The sequence below is a fragment of the Anomaloglossus baeobatrachus genome, chromosome 4, assembly GCF_048569485.1.
Source record: "Anomaloglossus baeobatrachus isolate aAnoBae1 chromosome 4, aAnoBae1.hap1, whole genome shotgun sequence".
NCBI lineage: Eukaryota > Metazoa > Chordata > Amphibia > Anura > Aromobatidae > Anomaloglossus > Anomaloglossus baeobatrachus.
The window spans coordinates 233,461,521-233,480,998 of NC_134356.1; the positions used below are offsets into that span (position 1 = coordinate 233,461,521).

General features: G+C 42.5%; 1 protein-coding gene across 2 annotated transcripts in view; it reads left to right on the plus strand.

Annotated features, from left to right (window-relative positions):
* CFAP54 (cilia and flagella associated protein 54) overlaps nucleotides 1-19,478 on the plus strand; it is a 680,590-nt gene that overhangs the window by 208,576 nt on the left and 452,536 nt on the right. For both annotated transcript variants that reach the window (XM_075344744.1, XM_075344743.1), the window contains exons 27-29: nucleotides 2,225-2,347; nucleotides 7,881-8,048; nucleotides 10,212-10,317. In XM_075344744.1, coding sequence (XP_075200859.1) covers nucleotides 2,225-2,347; nucleotides 7,881-8,048; nucleotides 10,212-10,317 — 397 coding nt within the window. The remainder of the gene's footprint in view (nucleotides 1-2,224; nucleotides 2,348-7,880; nucleotides 8,049-10,211; nucleotides 10,318-19,478) is intronic.

Sequence of the window (19,478 nt, forward strand, 5' to 3'; positions counted from 1 at the left end):
TGGTGGGATCGCTGGAGCGTCGCAGTGTGACATCTCACCAGCAACCTCCTAGCAACTTACCAGCGATCCCTATCGTTGTTGGGATCGCTGGTAAGTTGCTTAGTGTGACTGGACCTTTACTTGCAACTAGAATACCCAAGTCCTTCTCCTGTTCTGTAGTTTCTAGTTTACTTCCATTTATTGTATGCGCAGCTATAGGATTACTCCGTCCTAGATGCCTTAATCTACATTTATCAACATTAAATCTCATTTGCCAAGTATCTGCCCATTCTGACATCTTATCCAGATCTTTTTGTAATATTGTACTTTCAAGGTTTGGTGTCGTCAGCAAAGACTAAGGGTACTTCTCACATAGCGAGATCACTAGCGAGATCGCTGCTGAGTCACAAGTTTTGGGACGCACCAGTGACCTCATCAGCGATCTCGCTGTGTGTGACATTAAGCAGCGATCTGGCCCCTGCTGTGAAATCGCTGATCATTACACACAGTGCTGGTTCATTTTTTTGCTCGTTGCTCTTCCACTGTGAAGCACCCATCACTGTGTTTGACAGCGAGAGAGCAACGATCTGAATGTGCAGGGAGCAGGGAGCCGGCGTCTGGAAGCTGCGGACGCTGGCAACCAAGGTACACATCGGGTAACTAAGCGAAGCGCTTTGCTTGGTTACCAGATATTTACCTTGGTTACTAGCGTACGTCGCTCTCAGGCTGCCAGTACTGGCTCCCTTCTCCCTGCACACGTAGCCAGAGTACACATCGGGTAACTAAGTGAAGCGCTTTGCTTAGTAACCCGCTGTGTATTCTGGCTATGAGTGCAGGGAGCCAGCGCTAAGCGGTGTGCGCTAGTAACCAGGGTAAATATCGGGTAAGCAAGCAAAGCATTTTGCTTAGTTACCCGATATTTACCTTGGTTACCAAGCACAGCATCGTTTCCACGAGTCGCTGCTGGCTGGTGGCTGGTGGCTGGTCACTGGTCGCTGGTGAGATCTGCCTGATTGACAGCTCACCAGCGACCATGTAGCGACGCACCAGTGATCCTGACCAGGTCATATCGTGGTCGGAATCGCTGGTACGTCATTTAGTGAGACGGTACCCTAACACTTTACTCTTAATCCCATCCAGTGACTGACAACTTGTATCAGAAGACTGGACAATCCCTTTATTCAGGCTACAGATAAGCTTGTGTGGGTCACTTTACTATCGGAAATTTCCTGAAATCTGCTAGAATGCATGGATGTATTCGTCTAGGTGAAAATAGATTGCATATGCCTATAGTATACCACTCTTGTTTCCTTTACACAGCATCACAGCTTTTTCGAATAGTTTTATTTTTTGGGCTGTTTTGGCTGTACTGTTAAACGATATAGATATACTGTATACAGAGGAACTTCTGTTAACGAGTAACCCAGTTAGCGAGTATTTCGCTTAACGAGCAAAGCTTGCTGTAAATTTGTAACTCAGTTTAAGAGCAAGCTTTGCTGTACGAGCAAAACCCTCACTGCACAGACTTCCGGTTCCATACTTCCACCGCGCTCTAACCTGCTCTTGCAGTCCGCACACACACACACATGCACACACACACATATTATGCTCATCTTACCTTCCGTTCCATCGCCGGCCTCCCGGGTTCTTGTAGTTCGCCGCTACAGGATGTGTATCGGTAACCATCGCGACGAGGGAGGAACTTCCACTGTCATGCGCTACTCAAAGGCAGCGCGCTGGCCAATTAGAGACAAGCGGCTCATGCCTTTGACGTCAGCGATCTGGCAGCGGAAGTTCCTCCCTCGTCGCGATGGTTACCCGATACACATCCTGTACCGGCGAACTGCAAGGACTAGGAGGCTGGCGATGGAACGGAAGTTAAGGTGAGCATAATATGTATGCGTTTGTGTGTGTTTGTACCTGTTTGTACGTGTGTGGAATGACACAATAGGAGACCAGGATGGGTCACTGAACAAGTTGTGGAACGAATTGTCTGAGCTTGCATTATTTCCTATGGGTAATCTTGCTTTGCTAGACGAGTAACTTGGTTAACAAGCACACTCCCAGAACGGATTGTTCTCGTTAACCAAGGTTCCACTGTATTCAGCAATCTGTTCCCCATGTACAAGTATACTAACATGATTATGTGACAATTCCCTAACTGTACACATGACCATGGAACATTCAGTTGGCGAATAAGCAGTTAATGTTATAAGGCTCAATTCACTTCTTTTTCTGTTTTCAGATCCTAATTAAATGCTTGGCAGTTTTACAAGAAATCCCCAGAAGCACCTGGCAGAGAAAACAGACTGGTGTAACAGAGGGCGTTCTGCACATGACAGCCTGCATGGTGTATTTTGTAGCAAAGGTACTTATTTAGACATATCCAACATGGCAATCATGAGAATGCATATTATATTTCTATTTTTAGGATGTCACTAGAAACATTTCTCTGTTACTTTTCTATTCTTTCCAATTGAATGTTTTTTTTCCAGCTCATGACCCAACGGTGGGTCCCTTTAAAATGATGTATTATTAACAGATTAGAGTGCCTAATGACCTACTTTATCAAGCTCCTTGATATAAATATTTTCCCTGCTGCCATGTAACCTATTGAATTCTACATACAAAGGACCAAAAATCCGCTTTATACAAGCCATAATTATATGTTATGTGTAATCAGATTTCCTGCTATAAATTAGGAGACAAAGTTTTCCTTACAAAGCTTGAGCAAGTACTTGTTCTGTCTATTCTTTTAGGTTCAATAGGTTTTTTTTTTTACCCAGAATTCAATGTAATTATCTATTTGATAGCCATATCGCAATGAGATAATGCACTTTTCTGCATTAGTGGTAATAAATGAAGAGAAAGGTAATGTGATCTGCTTTATAACTTTCTTCATATCAAACATTTCATGTTAATTTAGAGGAAATTCATCTTCTTCTGTGGAAATGGCGAGTTGCGCTTGTGCGTAATTGCGCAGGTGCTGAGGAAATGGTTTGTAATTGTCCTGCTTACAACCAGATCAAAAGATGTGGCCTAATGGTGGTGATATTTGTTTAATCCCCTTAGAAATGTTTGAAGGAGAGAGCACAGCAAACAATATTTTGTTTTCAGTGGCAGTTCATTGATGTATGGAGTAATGAGATTGTTAGGAAAGTCGAATGAATAATTCTATTTCTGCACTGAAAAACAGGCTGAGATGCATTAATGAATGGTGTCACATTAAAGTTTACACATTGTTAGATGAACTCCTTATACATGAGGTCAACACTGCAATGCTTTGCTACTCTTTCATTATTGTATAATTGGTTTGGCCAGTCATTGTCCTTATTGCATTAGATTCAGTGGATTGCAAAGAAGCGTCTTATTTCCTAGACCAATGGCAAATTGTTAGGATATGCTATTAATTTAAGATCTGTGTGGTGCAACTTATGGCACACCCACCAATCCAGAGGTTGAAGCAGCTAAGGCGCTAATTCCATGCTGTGGCCCCTTAGCTACTTCTGCCCTGCATAACGACTCAACTGTCAACCCTTTGGTTAGGAAATTGCACAGCAGGTAGTCAGGATGCTGTAAAAAGTCCACAGCACCAAATTAGTGCTGCAGTATTTCATCTCATGATATGGTAGCCTCCCACGGATCTTGAAGTAATGGTATATGTTAGTGATGGTCATGCCAGAGTGGACAAACGCTCAAAATGCAACGCAACATAAAGGTGACAACAGGGATAGTATCAAAGGAAGGCCATGGCTATAGGGAGTGGGAAGAAGGAACACCTCCTGCAACTCACCTGAGTCTGTACCCTAAGCTCCCTAACGTCCCTATATGGGTCCTTCCCCCCCATCGCCGTCATGTGCCTCGTCCCTCACTTGTCCTGAACGCACCCTGGTCAGTGAGAAGGCTGGCAAGAATACTAGTCTCACCACTTGAATAATACAACACAAGGTAAGGGACACAGATGTAGTGTTTTCCTTTTGTGTCCTTTTCCCTCTAAGTTTCTTCAGTGCAGCAAAACACTACTGCTGCAAAAGTCACAACACCTCAGCTTCTTCCAGAGACTGTCTCTCTCCACATGAGATTCTATAACTGGCATCAGATGGTAAAACAGATCACTTTTTATAGCAAAGAGGAGTGTTCACAAAAGAGCTGCCCCTGAGATTAAGGCTGCAAAGAACAGCCAGATACAAAAGAGTTTTTAACCCCTTCAACAGTAAAAGAAAATAGATACATTCAAATACCAGTTGTAGCCCAGCGAATAATAAGGCGTTATGGCCTTCTGGTCCCAGAGTCATCAAAGGTCTACCCAGACCGGGACATACTTGTGACAGCAATATGCCTTAATTTTAAGCATCAGTCAATTTCCCAAAGGTCAAACCCTCACCTATCATAAATTAATTAGAATAAAGATCACTTTATGAAATACCCATTTAGTTGAAAAATGAATTTTTTTTTTATCTATAAATATACTTATACACAAATGGATATAATTGTTGATATCCTTCTGCTAAATTAGGAAAACCTACAATGGTCACTCAAATAACTTGAAACTTACAAAAGTAATTTTTTATTTAAATTTGCTGAATATCAACTAATGAAAATCACACATTGCTTTTAAATTGTGGCACAAAATACTACTACTACTACTACTAATACTACTACTACTACTACTACTACTACTACTAATATTAATAATAAAAAAGCAAACAAACAAAACACTAACCAATGAAAAAGGGCTGGACAAAAATTATGGTATCTTTAACTAAATATTTAGTTGCATAACCTTTTGAGGCAATCACTGTAGAAAGTGATGTCTGTAGCTCTCAATGAGACGTCTGCACGTATCCACAGGTATTTTGGCCCACTACTCCACAGAAAAGCAATCCTGCCGCAACGGCAAAACAGTGCAGCCCAAATCCTGATTGGAATATCAGTTAAAGCAAGGATTAAAATGTAACTTTTAATATCAATAATCTAAAATCATGATAGAACAAAGTGCAATGCAATGCATGAAAAAATAACAATAAATAGATAGATCTCACCCAGTTCTCCTGAGGAGATCAAACACCACCGGAAAAATCCAAGGCAGAAGCAGGCCAAATTGGATATGAGGGGGGAGGGGACCAGTATCAAAGTTCCTTACCCCTGAAGTGCCCCTGCAGAAAAAGCTTCCGCCCTTACAAGGGCAGCACCCAAGTCAGGAATGCTATCCCGATGAAAATGCACACCCTCCCAACGCGTTTCCCTCTCTGTGTAGTAAGAGAGTTCATCAGGGGAGAAATATTAAGTAAAGCCTGCAATGGCAGGACAATACCACACAAAGCACGTTAGTGGTACAAGTGTGTATGCTAATGGCCAGTGGTCCCACTACAGGGGTAAGGAACTTTGATACTGGTCCCCTCCCCCCTCATATCCAATTTGGCCCGCTTCTGCCTTGGATTTTTCCGGTGGTGTTTGATCTCCTCAGGAGAAGAACTGGGTGAGATCTATCTATTTATTGTTATTTATTCATGCACTGCATTGCACTTTGTTCTATCATGATTTTAGATTATTGATATTAAAAGTTACATTTTAATCCCCACTACTCCACAGCAAACTGCTCCAGCTATCTCAGGTGCGAAGCGGCCTTCTACAGAATGCATGTTTCAGTTCCTTACGTTTTAGATCAGAGCTCATAGAAAGCCATTTCAAAATAGTCCAATGTTTTGTATTTTAGCTATTCTGGGATGGGATGTTTTTAACTATGTGTTTTGGGTCAAGAATAGTTAACATTAAAGAAGATAGAGAAAGGAATCAGAAGATTTAGATAAGCTGAAACAATGGCCAGTGACTAATAGAATGGTATTTAACCGGGATATTTGCAGAATTCTACATCTGGGCAAGAAAAGCAAAAATAACATTTACAGAATGGGAGGAATAGAACTAAGCAACAATATGTGTGAAAAGACTTGGGTATACTAATAGATCACTGACTGCACATGAATCAACACTGTGATGCAGGAGAAAAAAAGGAAAGCACCGTTCTGGGATGTATAAAGAGAAGCATAGAGTCTAGATCACGTGAAGTAATTATCCCCTTCTATTCCTCTTCGGTCAGATCACATATAAAATTCTATGTCCAGTTCTTTGCACCACATCTTAAAAAAGACATTGAAAACTGGAGCAAGTTCAGAGAACAGCTACTAGGATGGTGAGCGGACTGCAAAGTATGTCCTCCAAGAAGGATCTGGGAATGTTTAGCTTGCAAAACAGAAGGCTAAGAGGAGACTTAATATCTCTCTACAAATATCTGAAGGGATGTCACAGTGTAGAGGGATCATCCTTTTTCTCATTTGCACATGGCAACACAAGAAGCAATGGAATAAAACTGAAAGGGAGAAGATACAGATTAGAAAAAACTTGTTGATAGTAAGGGTGATCAATGAGTGGAACAGGCTACAATGAGAGGTGGTAAGTTCTCCTTGAATTAAAGTCTGCAAACAGACGCTGGATGGACATTTATCTGAGATTGTTTAGTGAATCCTGCATTGAGCAGGGGGTTGGACACGATGACCCTGGAGGTTCCTTCTAACATTCTATGATACTATGATTGTTCTGTTGGAAGACTTATGACCTGCGACTCATACCAAGCTTTCTGACACTGGGCAGCACATTTCCCTTTAGAATGCCTTGATAATCTTTAACATTTGAGTCCTCAATGGTTGATTCCTGGCTAACTCAAAAGATGTTAATAAATAGCAAGCTTTCAAGACTACTCAGGTCTCTTCATCAGGCATGGTATAACACAAAAGCTGAAGAATCACATATTTGTACACAACAGGACATAGAATAATGATTGATAATCTTTAGACTTTATTGTACTGTACAGATTCAAGGCACCCTGTGCCAGATGCAGATGTGGGCCCATATTTTTGGAGTGGGGGAGGAAACTTGAGTACTGGGAGGAAAGTCACGCAAACATGTGGGGAATATACAAACTCCTTGCATACTATGCCATTGTTTGCATTTGAACCCAGAACCTGAGTACTGCAATTCTACAATGCTAACCACTGTCATTTCTTTAGTCTATGTTAATTGTGGTACACACCATGATACCAAACAGTACAGTCACTACTTTTCATTGTTTAAAGTAGCAAACTGACTGCTTACAAGTTTGTAGACTTCTATAATACTAATTATAGGCCACACCTTAGTTTAAAAGTTTTGTTATTGCTCAAATTATTTGCAATCTTTTCTAGGGATACAATCATTTTAGTCCAAGCCATTTTCATAGGATTATTTTATTTTATGCCATTGTTTGCATTTGAACCCAGAACCTGAGTGCTGCAATTCTACAATACTAACCACTGTCATTTCTTTAGTCTATGTTAATTGTGGTACACACCATGATACCAAACAGCACAGTCACTACTTTTCATTGTTTAAAGTAGCAAACTGACTGATTACAAGTTTGTTGACTTCTATAATACTAATTATAGGCCACACCTTAGTTTAAAAGTTTTGTTATTGCTCAAATTATTTGCAATCTTTTCTAGGGATACAATCATTTTAGTCCAAGCCATTTTCATAGGATTATTTTATTTTTTTCTGTTCAACCACAATTTAAAAGTAACATCTGATTTTCATTAGTTGATATTTCGTAAATTTAAATTGAAAATTACTTTTATCAGTTTCAAGTTATTTCAGTGACCATTATGGGTTTTTCTTACTTTAACAGAAGGTTACCAACAATGTATCCCTGTTTGTGTACATATACAAGAAAATGAAGCAGCACAAACAAAAGTACAGGTACCAGGACGAGGGCATGATCAACCTTACATGAGTAAAATTATTTTGAATTTGCTTCATCTTCTATTATTCCTCTACATTAAAAGTGAATGTGGTTCTTTCTCTTTTGACAGACACTTCGGTCTTGGGAAGAATATGAACTCGCCATATGTGTAATAGGTATTGGGAAAAAAATACTTGATTTGACAGAAAATGCATCAGTTACTGTGCTGAGTTCTCAGGCAAAAGCCATCTGTGATGACGACATCGAAAAAGGAAAGGATGCTAATGATAAAGAAAAGGTATAGGACTAATACACTTAACACACAATGTAAAATTGTCATATTTAAACAAAGATTTGACCAGGTTAAAATAAACTTATAAATTGATAAATGGCCATTGACCCAATAAAATTATTCTAAATCAATACTAAAACTCTTTCTGCCTGGCATAAGCTATAGTACAATGTGGTTCCTTTGCAAATGGGACCATCATATTGTTCTAATAGAATTACAGGTGACATCTGTGGCAATTTAACGGTAGAGTTATTGAGTTATTTTAGCAGTTAATTAGCTAATTCAATTTTGCATTTCTATACAATAAATATATATATATATATATATATATATATATACACACACACACACACACCGTATTTTTCGGATTATAAGACGCACTTTTCCTGCCAAAAATGTGGGAGGAAAACGAGGGGTGCGTCTTAAAATCTGATTGTAGCTTACAGGTGGTGATTTAGAGGGGTCACAGGAGGCAGGGGCACTGTGCAGTGGCCGGCGTTGCTGCAGTGTGCGGCAGCGGCCAGCTCAGCTGGTGTGTGCGGCGGCCGCTGCAACGGCCGTGGTCGGCGCTTCTGCTGTGGTCGGCGGCGGTCGGCGCTTCTGCTGTGGTCGGCGGCGGACGGCACTTCTGCTGTGGTTGGCGGTAGCCGGCGCTTCTGCTGTGGTCGGTGGCGGCCCACACTTCTGCTGTGGTCGGCGGAGGCCGTAACAGTTACTGTGGTCAGCGGCGGTGGCTGGCGAGGTATAAGCCATTCTGACTATGTCAGTGGTAAGGACTTCAAATAATGCCTCCAGGCTCCATCTGTTTGAAGCACATCTTCAGAATAACCCGTGCCTCGCCGCCCCCTCACAGAACAGAGCCAGCACGGGGAAGAGCCAGCAGAAAGCAGAACCAGCACTGGGTAAGGCAGAACCAGCACGGGGCACAGCAGAGCCAGCATGCAGCAGAGCCAGCATAGAGCAGAGCCAGCACAGAGCAGAGCCAGGACAAAACAGAGCAGCACAGAGCAGAGCCAGTGCAGAGCAGAGTCTGCAGCCCCAGCACAGCGGTAATACACCACCGGATTATAAAACAACCCATATATTTATTTTATTTTTTTACCTTTTTTTTCCTCTGAATTTGGAGTGCGTCTTATAATCCGGTGCGTCTTATAAAACGAAAAATATGGTGTGTGTGTGCGTGTGTGTGTGTATATATATGTATATATATATAATATTGGAAGTAAATATTTTTCTAAAGCTGCTATTGACATGAATTTCTCACCAGATGTCAGTAATAACTCATCTGATCCACACAGGCAGATGAAATGCATAGATATTGGTTCAATACTTATTTCACCCCCTGTATTATGTGTGTGTGTAAGTATGTATATATAAACATTCTGGGGCGCATTTATGAACACTCCCTAGTGAAAACTACACAATACCACATTATAATGCCGGCGTCACAAGGGACGATATATCGTGCGATCGCATGAGCAATCGCACCCGCCCCCATTGTTTGTGCGTCACGGGCAATTCATTGCCCGTGGCGCACAAAGTTGGTAACCGCCGTCACACGTACTTACCTCCCGCACGACCTCGCTGTGGGCAGCGAACATCCTCTTCCTGAAGGGGGAGGGATGTTCGGCGTCACAGCGACATAACACAGCCACCGGCCAATAGAAGCGGAGTGGCATAGATGAGCGGGACGTAACATCCCGCCCACCTCCTTCCTTTTGCATTGCTGGCGGGACGCAGGTAAGCTGTGTTCATCGTTCCCGGGGTGTCACACGGAGTGATGTGTGCTGCCTCGGGAGCACAGAAGGAGGATCGACATTTTGAAATTCAATGACGTGTCAATGAGCAACGATAAGGTGAGTATTTTTGCTCGTTCACAGTCATTCGGAGGTGTCACACGGTACGACATCTCTAATGATGCCGGATGTGCATCACGAATTCTGTGACCGACATATCGCATGATATATTGTACCGTGTGACGCCGGCATAAGACTTGCCTTTTCTTTCTAAATCCACACCCCCTTGCTGAGCAAGGTGCAAAAAGGGTTTAAACCACCTTACATGCAATGGAAGCCTATAAGACAGACTTTTTTTGTGCAAATTTTGCAAGAAATCTGTTGTATGTTGCTAGTGTTTCATATTCTTGTTTTGTTTTTGTTTTTTTTAAAGGAACATCAACAGAAAAAACATCAAAAAAAGAAGACGCATATCACTGAAAAACTTAATGAACAGTTAAATGCTTTGGAACAAACACTTCTAAAACTGACAAAACCATGTAAGTACTGTTTGAAAGACTAACAATACCTATATATGCACAAAGTTTATCCTTCGTTTTAATTTTTATTTTATAGATCACTAGTACATATGCAAATTTTGCAAGTTTGTAGTACAAATGCTTCTCAATAAATTATTACTCCCTTAAGGTGGTCACACATAGCGAGAACGACGTCGCTGCTACGTCACCATTTTCTGTGCCGTAGCAGCGACGTCCTGTCGCTGTCGCTGTGTGTGACATCCAGCCACGAGCTGGCCCCTGCTGTGAGGTCGCCGCTCGTTGCTGAATGTCCAGCTTCATTTTTTGGTCGTCGCTCTCCCACTGTGATGCACACATCGCTGTGTGTGACAGCGAGAGAGCGACGAAATGAAGAGAGCAGGGAGCAGGAGCCGGCATCTGGCAGCTGCGGTAAGCTGTAACCAGGGTAAACATTGGGTAACCAAGGGAAGACCTTTCCCTGGTTACCCGATATTTACCTTCGTTACCAGCGTCCGCCGCTCTTGCTGCCAGTGCCGGCTCCCTGCTCTCTGCACATGTAGCTGCAGTACACATCGGGTAATTAACCCGATGTGTACTGTAGCTAGGAGTGCAGGGAGCCAGCGCTAAGCAGTATGCGCGGCTCCCTGTTCTCTGCACATGTAGCTGCAGTACACATCGGGTAATTCACCCGATGTGTACTGTAGCTAGGAGTGCAGGGAGCCAGTGCTAAGCAGTGTGCGCGACTCCTTGCTCTCTGCACATGTAGCTGCAGTACACATCGGGTAATTAACCCGATGTGTACTGTAGCTAGAAGTGCAGGGAGCTAGCGCTAAGCAGTGTGTGCGGCTCCCTGCTCTCTGCACATGTAGCACACCGACGCGTGTCGTTATGATCGCTACTGCGTCTGCTGTGTTTGACAGCTAAGCAGTGATCATATGAGCGACTTACAAGGTCGCTGTTGCGTCACAGAAAATGGTGACGTAACAGCGACGTCATTGTCGCTGTCGCTATGTATGAACCCAGCCTTAGTCTGGTTCAGTAGGCTACTCAATCATGGGGAACACTGCTGACTTGACAGATGTCCAGAAGGCAGTCATTGACACACTCGACAAGGAGGGTAAGCCACAAAAGGTCATTACTAAAAAATCTGGCTGTTCACAGAGTGCTGTATCCAAGCATATTAATGGAAAGTTGAGTGGAAGGAAAAAGTGTGGTAGAAAAAGGTGCACAAGCAACCGGGATAACAGCAGCCTTGATAGGATTGTTAAGAAAAAGCCATTCAAAAATTTGGGGAGATTCACAAGGAGTGGACTCCTGCTGGAGTCATTGCTTCAGGAACCACCACACACAGACGTATCCAGGATATGGGCTACAACTGTCCCATTCCTTGTGTCAAGCCACTCATGATCAACAGACAATGGCAGAAGCGTCTTACCTGGGCCAAGGAGAAAAAGAACTGGACTGTTGCTCAGTGGTCCAAGGTGTTGTTTTTAGATTTAATTAAATTTTGCATTTCATTTTGAAATCAAGGTCCCAGAATCTGGAGGAAGAGTGGAGAGGCCACAATCCAAGGTGCTTGAGGTCTAGTGTGAAGTGTCCACAATCAGTGATGCTTTGGGGAGCCATCTGCTGATGTAGGTCCACTGTGTTTTATCAAGACTAGAGATGGGTAGACTCGCAGATAACTGGGACCGGTGGGTCCCTGTTCTCTTTTTTTTTTTCTTAAAAATTTGGATCCGGTCAGGAATCCAGCCCCCATATAAATCTATGGGGATCAGAATTCCGAGATTAAAAATGGTGGTAGAATGGATAGGGGAATGGGAGCAAGCATGTTTTACTTACCAAGGCTCAGGTATGGCTGTACGCTGCTCCCAGACCTCCCATTCACTTCCGGGTCTGCTAATTACTGCTAATGCATATGCACTGCTTTCCCCACCCCCCCGCGCCTGTTCTTGGTTGCAGTCAGACGTGCCTCCACCCTAAGTGGCAGAGTGTCAGCTGACGGCAACGAATCACAGGTGCCAGGACAGCTGGTGGGCGGGGAAAGCAGTGCAACTTAAGGAGCACATACACTCTAGCATCTACCGTGAGCCTAGGATATACAGGCTCATTTCAGGTATGACGTTATTTGTTACGTAATAGGGGATAAAGTTCAAAATGCAGCCCTATGTTTTCCAGACAAAATAAACATTCTTTTTCTACGTGGGTATGGAGTTGTTTATAATAGGTGAAGGGGGTGCGTGGTGAAGCCCTTCCTTGCTTGATTATAGTGGACAGGAGGATTTTAGTGGACTTCTGACAGAGGAGTGCTGCACATCTCATGAACCAGTAGGCTAAGGATGAACAGATCTGCTCATTCTGAGCGTCCCAGTTCATGAATAGATGTGCAGCATTCCTCTGTGCAAGCCCCCTTGCATGATTATAGTGGACAGGAGGATTATAGTGGACTCCTCACAGAGGAGTGCTGCATATCTCATGAACAAGGAGGCTCAGGATGAACAGATCTGCTCATTCTAAACCTCCTGGTTCATGAATAGATGTGCAGCATTTTGACAGTGACAGTGTCGATAGGGGGGTGCAGGCTGCACTCCCCAGCCCCGGCTGGCACTGTCAGTATTAAAGGGTTTTTAGGGTGTGGGGCACGGACCTGTATTTTATGCCAGAGTGCTTCAGCTCACCAGAGGTCATACTGTGGGAACATGGGTATGAACGTCAGTGAACTGAGTGACATCACAGATGCCCGTCGGGTCAGTGTTTCCCGAAGTCTGGAGAGATCGGACATGTTTTTGATGTCTCCAGGCTCAGGTGTAGCAGAGCCAGGACTATAGTGGGACTTCGTGTGGATTATGTCAGACCTGCAGGGTGGTTTTTTGGGATTAATAAAGTGGTGAAAGAGGGTGTTTTTGTATTTTTTCCAAATAAAGGATTTTTCTCAGTGTGTGTGTATTTCTTTTTACTTATACGATTAGTGATGGGGAGTCTCATAAACTCCTTCCCATCACTAATGTTTGGCTTGATGACAGTTGTGCTCTGTTATTAACTCCTCATTACCTCGACTGCCACCACATCAGGGCAATCGGGTAGAAACCGGTAAAGCGCTGAGCTTGTCGCATCTAATGGATGCGACAATCTCGGGAAGCGTTAAGTTGCTATTTTTAGGCTGAGGGGCCAATAACCATAGGCTTCCCCAGTCTGAGAATACCAGCCCCCTTACTGTTGGACTTGATCATAGCTGGGTATCAAAACTGTGGGGACCGCACGCCGTTTTTTTAATTACTTATTTAAATACTTTAAAAAAAGCCGCATGCGGTTCCTTTTATTTTGATGCACAGCCCAGGTAAGCACAGGGCTGGGGGCTGCACCTTGTAGCCATATGCTTTATATGTTCTGTGTATCATAATATGGGGGGACCATATTGTTTTATCTATTTTTATACCATGATACTGACCCACAGACAGCGCCTGTGAGTGGTTGCAGTCAGACGCTGTCACACAGGCTGCGGGCGCTTCTGACTGCGACCAATCACAGACGCCAGGCCGGCTGGTGGGCGGGGAAAGCAGTGCATATGGATGAGGAATGATGAGTGGTCCGGGCAGTGAATGGGCGGCCATGAGAGCAGTTTACAGCCGCAATGGAACCTCAGTAGGTATGAAGCACTTGCTTCATTCTTATTTTCTTTATTTTTTCTTTTCTCGAGTGCCGCGGATCTGGACTTTTACAGTCCATGTCCGCTCATCCCTTTTAATAAACTCAATGAACTTTTGTTAGCACATTGAGGTTTGCAGTTTTAAAATTGGGGTCACTTTTGGGTATTTTCTGTCACCTAGGCCTCTCAAAGTCACATCAAATGTGATGTAGTCCCTTAAAAAAAATTGGTTTTGTAAATTTTGTTGGAAAAATAAGAAACTGCTGAGAAACGTTTAACCCTTTTAACTCCCTAACAAAATAAAATTTTGTTTAAAAAATGATGTTGATGTAAAGTGGACATGTGGGAAATGTTATTAGCTATTTTGTGTGACATAACTCTCTGGTGTAAGGGCATAAAATTACAAGTTTGAAAATTGCTAAATTTTCAACATTTCTTTGCCAAATTTCCAATATTTTCACAAAGAAAAGCAAAAAATATCATCCTAAATTTACCACTATCTTTACTTACTAAGTACAATATGTCACTCAAAAATAGTCTCAAAATCACTGGGATCCGTTGAAGCGTTCCAGAATTATAACCTCATAAAGTGACACTGGTCAGAATTGTAAAATTTGGCCTGATCAGGAAAGTGAAAACAGGCTGGGGGGTGAAGAGGTTAATGGATGCATGATTATGCAGCAAAATCAGATTTAGCCGCATGGCTATCAACAAATAAAGTGCTTTTAGCTGTTTTTTTTGGAAACTGCATACATCGGGGTTAGCTGCATTGTTGGTGCTCTTGATAGTGCTGTAACGTGATCACTGCCTAATAAAGCTGTAAATCAGTGTTTAGGCTTTTACTTTTGTAAAATTTCAGATTTTACTGAACCATTTAAATGTTTGCTTGTAACCATAGTCCTTAAAGCTCCTATCGCAATATGTAGTAGGTGTAATAAGATGAGCAAATACCTCCAATTAGAAATGTAGTATAGTTCTCCTATATCTCCCTATAGCCATGTCTCTTACCTCATGTGCATGGCATTGCAGGACCTTAGGTATCCATGGTTACAACCACTAGCAACTGGCACTACATGCGTAGTCATAACCATGGATCCCTAAGGTCCTGCAATGCCCTGCACATGAGGTAAGCGACATAGCTAATCAGGAGAACTATACTACATTTCTAAATGGAGGTATTTGCTAATATAATTATTACACCTACTACATATTAGGATAGGATCTTGGATTTGGGAATACCCCTTTAAAGAAAAACCTCCCACATGCTATACATTTCGTGAATTTTGGTTGTAGTTGTGACGGTGTATGCAACAGAGCAGGCAGGGACACCAGGCTGATGAACAATCCAACAAGTTTTATTGAGGCAGGGAGCATAGAACATCCAATATCAAAATGGTTCTTTAGAGTCCACAATAAGTCCCCACAAAGGAAACAGATCCGGGGGCGCCACCCAGCAATTCTACGCCAAGGAAAATACAACAACAGTCCTTAGACGAGTTCCTTAAATCCAGCAGCGTGGTAGAGACCCCACAATCCTACGTGCCAGCCGATCTTCACTGTTCAATAGTCCATACATGGGCACTAGGACCTGACCTCAGCAACAGATCTCAGCCCTTCACCAGACACAGCATCAACTAAAGGTACCGTCACATATAACGAGATCGCTAGCGAGATCGCTTCTGAGTCACGGTTTCTGTGACGCAGTAGCGATCCCATTAGCGATCTCGTTATGTGTGACATCTACCAGCGATCAGGCCCCTGCTGTGAGATCGCTAGTCATTGCAGAATGGTCCAGCCCATTTTCTTCAAAGGCGATGTCCTGCTGGTCAGGACACATCGCTGTATTTGACACTGTGTGACAGGGTCCCAATGACAGCAGAGATCGGTATACAGGTCACTACTGCAACTTGTATCATTCCTGCATCGTTGGTAAAGTCTGACTGTGTGACATCTCACCTGCGACCTCCCAGCGACTTACCTGCGATCCCTATCAGGTCGCATCGTTTTCAGGATCGCTGGTAATTCGTGTGACTGGGCCTTAACTCAAAACATGTGGCTAAATCTTCCACCTCTCCTTAGATCTACCCCCTGGATGGGCAAGGGTTCACACCAACTTTTTGAGTATGTGACTTTATATGGAGAAGTTTCCAGAAACTACAGGCTTGTATTGGATGAGTCCCATGCGGAGAAGAACAAAGACACAGTCGCCCACTAGATGTTTACCTAGGCCTGATTCCATTAAAGTCCAGACACATAGGCCAGAGAGGGACACGCTGTTACAGTAGTGTACTGTAGTATTTTGTGGACATCGGTGGTACATCTTAATAGTACATTTAGTGTCTTTTGATATAAAATGTGCCGCACACTGCGTCCTTGACAAGTTTATAAAAATACCCGAAATATATGCTTTTGTATTTATTGTAGCTCATGTATTTGCCAGTAATTGACATCTAGTCATAATCTGAAAAGCAAAGTGTGCTATTAGTGTAGTGAAATATCAGAACATATGTGGCTTTTGATAATGTTTTCATCACTTCCACACTAATGCTATGTCTGTTAGACAAGTAATAGTCATTTCCATCATGAAAACTGTGAACTTATTATTTTGCAAGGTGCTTGCATTAATCTAGAAGCAGATATAAATATGACTTAATTGAATTATCCCGCTTCTATGATTTGTAGAGTAAATTGCATTATATCCCAATATTTAGCAAGTAACCAACTAAATGAATAAAAGCCCACTTTTTATCATTTCTGCCAAGCATAACCCAGATATAATATTCTATACATCCTTTAACAAAGGACACTATCTAACTATGGGGACACTCCTAAATGTAATTAGGCAAACTTGTGGCAATTAAATTAACAAGTGTATAACTAAATCAATGAGATATGCATCTTAATCAGCTAATTATACAAGTTGGTTGCTGAAGCATATGATAAATTAATTAAGTCAGTTTACAGTCTAGTCATTAAATTATAAAAAAAATTAGGATAGATTTAGATTTTAATGACATGAGACTGAATATAACCTCAATATATTCCTTTTGGTAAAATGCACGTACATTCTGCGTTGCGGTCATAAGCCAGGATTGTTGTATTTTCAAGCAGAAATTGTGCAATTTAGATATTAGATTTTGTTTTGCTTAATGAGGTGAAAGTATATACTGTAAGATTATTTTATGTATTAATTAAGTCAAGAGATGGGTAGAAGTTAAAATGGATTTTTGAAGGAAACACATGAAAAAAGTAACTCTCAGGCATTAAGAATTACACTGATGCTTAGCAGCTACACTGCATTGTAATGTGAAATACAATGTCTACTTGCCAAATAGATATAAAATTGTAGTTCCAATAAGTGGAACAAAAATGAACGTGTGCATCCTGATAGTGTTGTAGGTAGTATGGCCCATTTAAACATAGACTATGTACAAGTTGGTCGAATATCATATACCAACCTATTTACACAGGTCAACAAAACATTGATGGGGATAGAACTATAGCTTATATGATCGATCTGTCAACATACAGTATCATGGTATTGACAGCATATCTCCTGGTTGCATGGGACAATGTGCTGTCAATAACAATGACTTTTATGCCAGCATAAAAATAATCACACCCATAAAACAATTGTTTTGTTCGTTTGTCTAGTCGTTGCCAGGCTGTTTACATGGGGTGATAATCGGGAACGAGCATTTCAACAAACGTTCACCAATGGGCCATTATGTTTGTCTCATCATGTGGCAATGAAAGTTTCACTATCACGTTTTTTCAAACTAACTATAAAAGCCCCCATTTATATATGTATGGCCTTAAAGTGAACCAAGCACCAGGATTTTCATATATAAACTAAAGCCAGTGCTATACTGACGTTATCATGGTGATTCATACCTTTTGTTGTAAGATTGGATGTATACTTTCTGAAATATAGGCAAGTAAAGATTGTGAAATGCACTGTTATTTGATGAGAGGTGCAACGGATTATCTAGAATATCAAATAGGTGGGTTGAGTTTTGCTTGTTATTCCCACCCCTGTCTGCCTGCCTGTCCTTCCTCCTCCTGTCCTTCCTCCCCTTGTATTAAAAAAGACAGGCACATCACTGGAATCAGGGTCTCTGTCTCTACATTATGCTACTTTCAGTTGGGGTAGCAAAAACCTGGTGACAGATTCCTCTTTAACTCTCTTAGGCATGGAGTTCACTAGAGTATCACAGGTTGCCACTGGAATGCTCTTCCATTCCTACATGATGACATCATGAAGCTGGTAAAAATTGAACACCTTGTGCTTCTCCACCCTCCATTTGAGGATACCACACAGATGTCTGGAGACATACTTGGCCAGTCCACTACCTTTACCCTTAGTTTCATTAACAAGACACTGGTGGTCTTGGAGGTGTGTTTGGGGTAGTAGTTATCATATTGCAATACTGCCCTGCTGCCCAGTTTCCTCAGGGAGGAGATCTTACTCCGCTTCAGTATGCCACAGTAGATGCTGGCATTCATGGTTCTCTTAATGATCTTTAGCTCCCCACAGCTAGCAGCACTCATGCAGACCCAAGCCATGACACTCCCACCACCATACTTCACTATAGGTAAGACACACTTGTGTTTGTACTCCACAACTGGTTGCCATCACATACGTTTGGCACCATCTGAACCAAATAAGTTTATCTTGGTCTCATCAGACCACAGGACATGGTTCCAGTAGTCCATGTCCTTAGACTGCTTGTCTTCAGCGTATTGTGGGCTTTCTTGTGCATCATCTTTAGAAGAGGCTTCCTTCTGGAACTACAGTCATGCAGACCAGTTTGATGCAGTGTGCAGCATATGGTCTAACCACTGACTAGGTCACCCCCCCCCCCTTTCAACCTCTGCAGCCATGCTGGCTGCACTCATATGTCTATTTTGAAGAAACAACTTATGGATATGACATGGAGCATGTGCGCTCAACTTTGGTTGACCACGGCGAGGACTGTTCTTGTCACGCTTGCTGGGTGTAGCAAGCGTGGCGGGGTGTATTCTGACCTACGTGCGTTTGATGCACAACAAAAAAACACAAAAAGGGGGGCACCCGGGACACAAAAACAACGGGAGACCCTGGAACTAGTGAGAGGGGTTGGTATGGCACCTCCTATGCTCACCTGCAACTATCCCTCTTCTCCTAGCCAGTCCCTATACAGTCTCCACAACTGTTGCCGAACAGGAACCTGAGACCCTCGGACGACCCTATAGTAGCCATGACTAGTGAGGGGCAGGTGGGGTTCACTAGACCTCACTGCTGCACTAACAACACATCAGGTAAGTAAAAACAAACAGGGGGATACACCACTATTTAAAGCTGAAGGGCATGACTTCAAAGTGAGCGCAGCTGAAAACACTCAACAAGAAACTACTTGGAAAGGCTGCAAGAGAAAAACTAAACTGACCCTTAACCACTTCAGTGTCAAGAGAAACAAAACCCATTTAAATGTAGAGAGCCAGATGAGAGGTTCTAGTCCAAAAGCTGCGACTGGTCTTTACATGCAGGGAGACG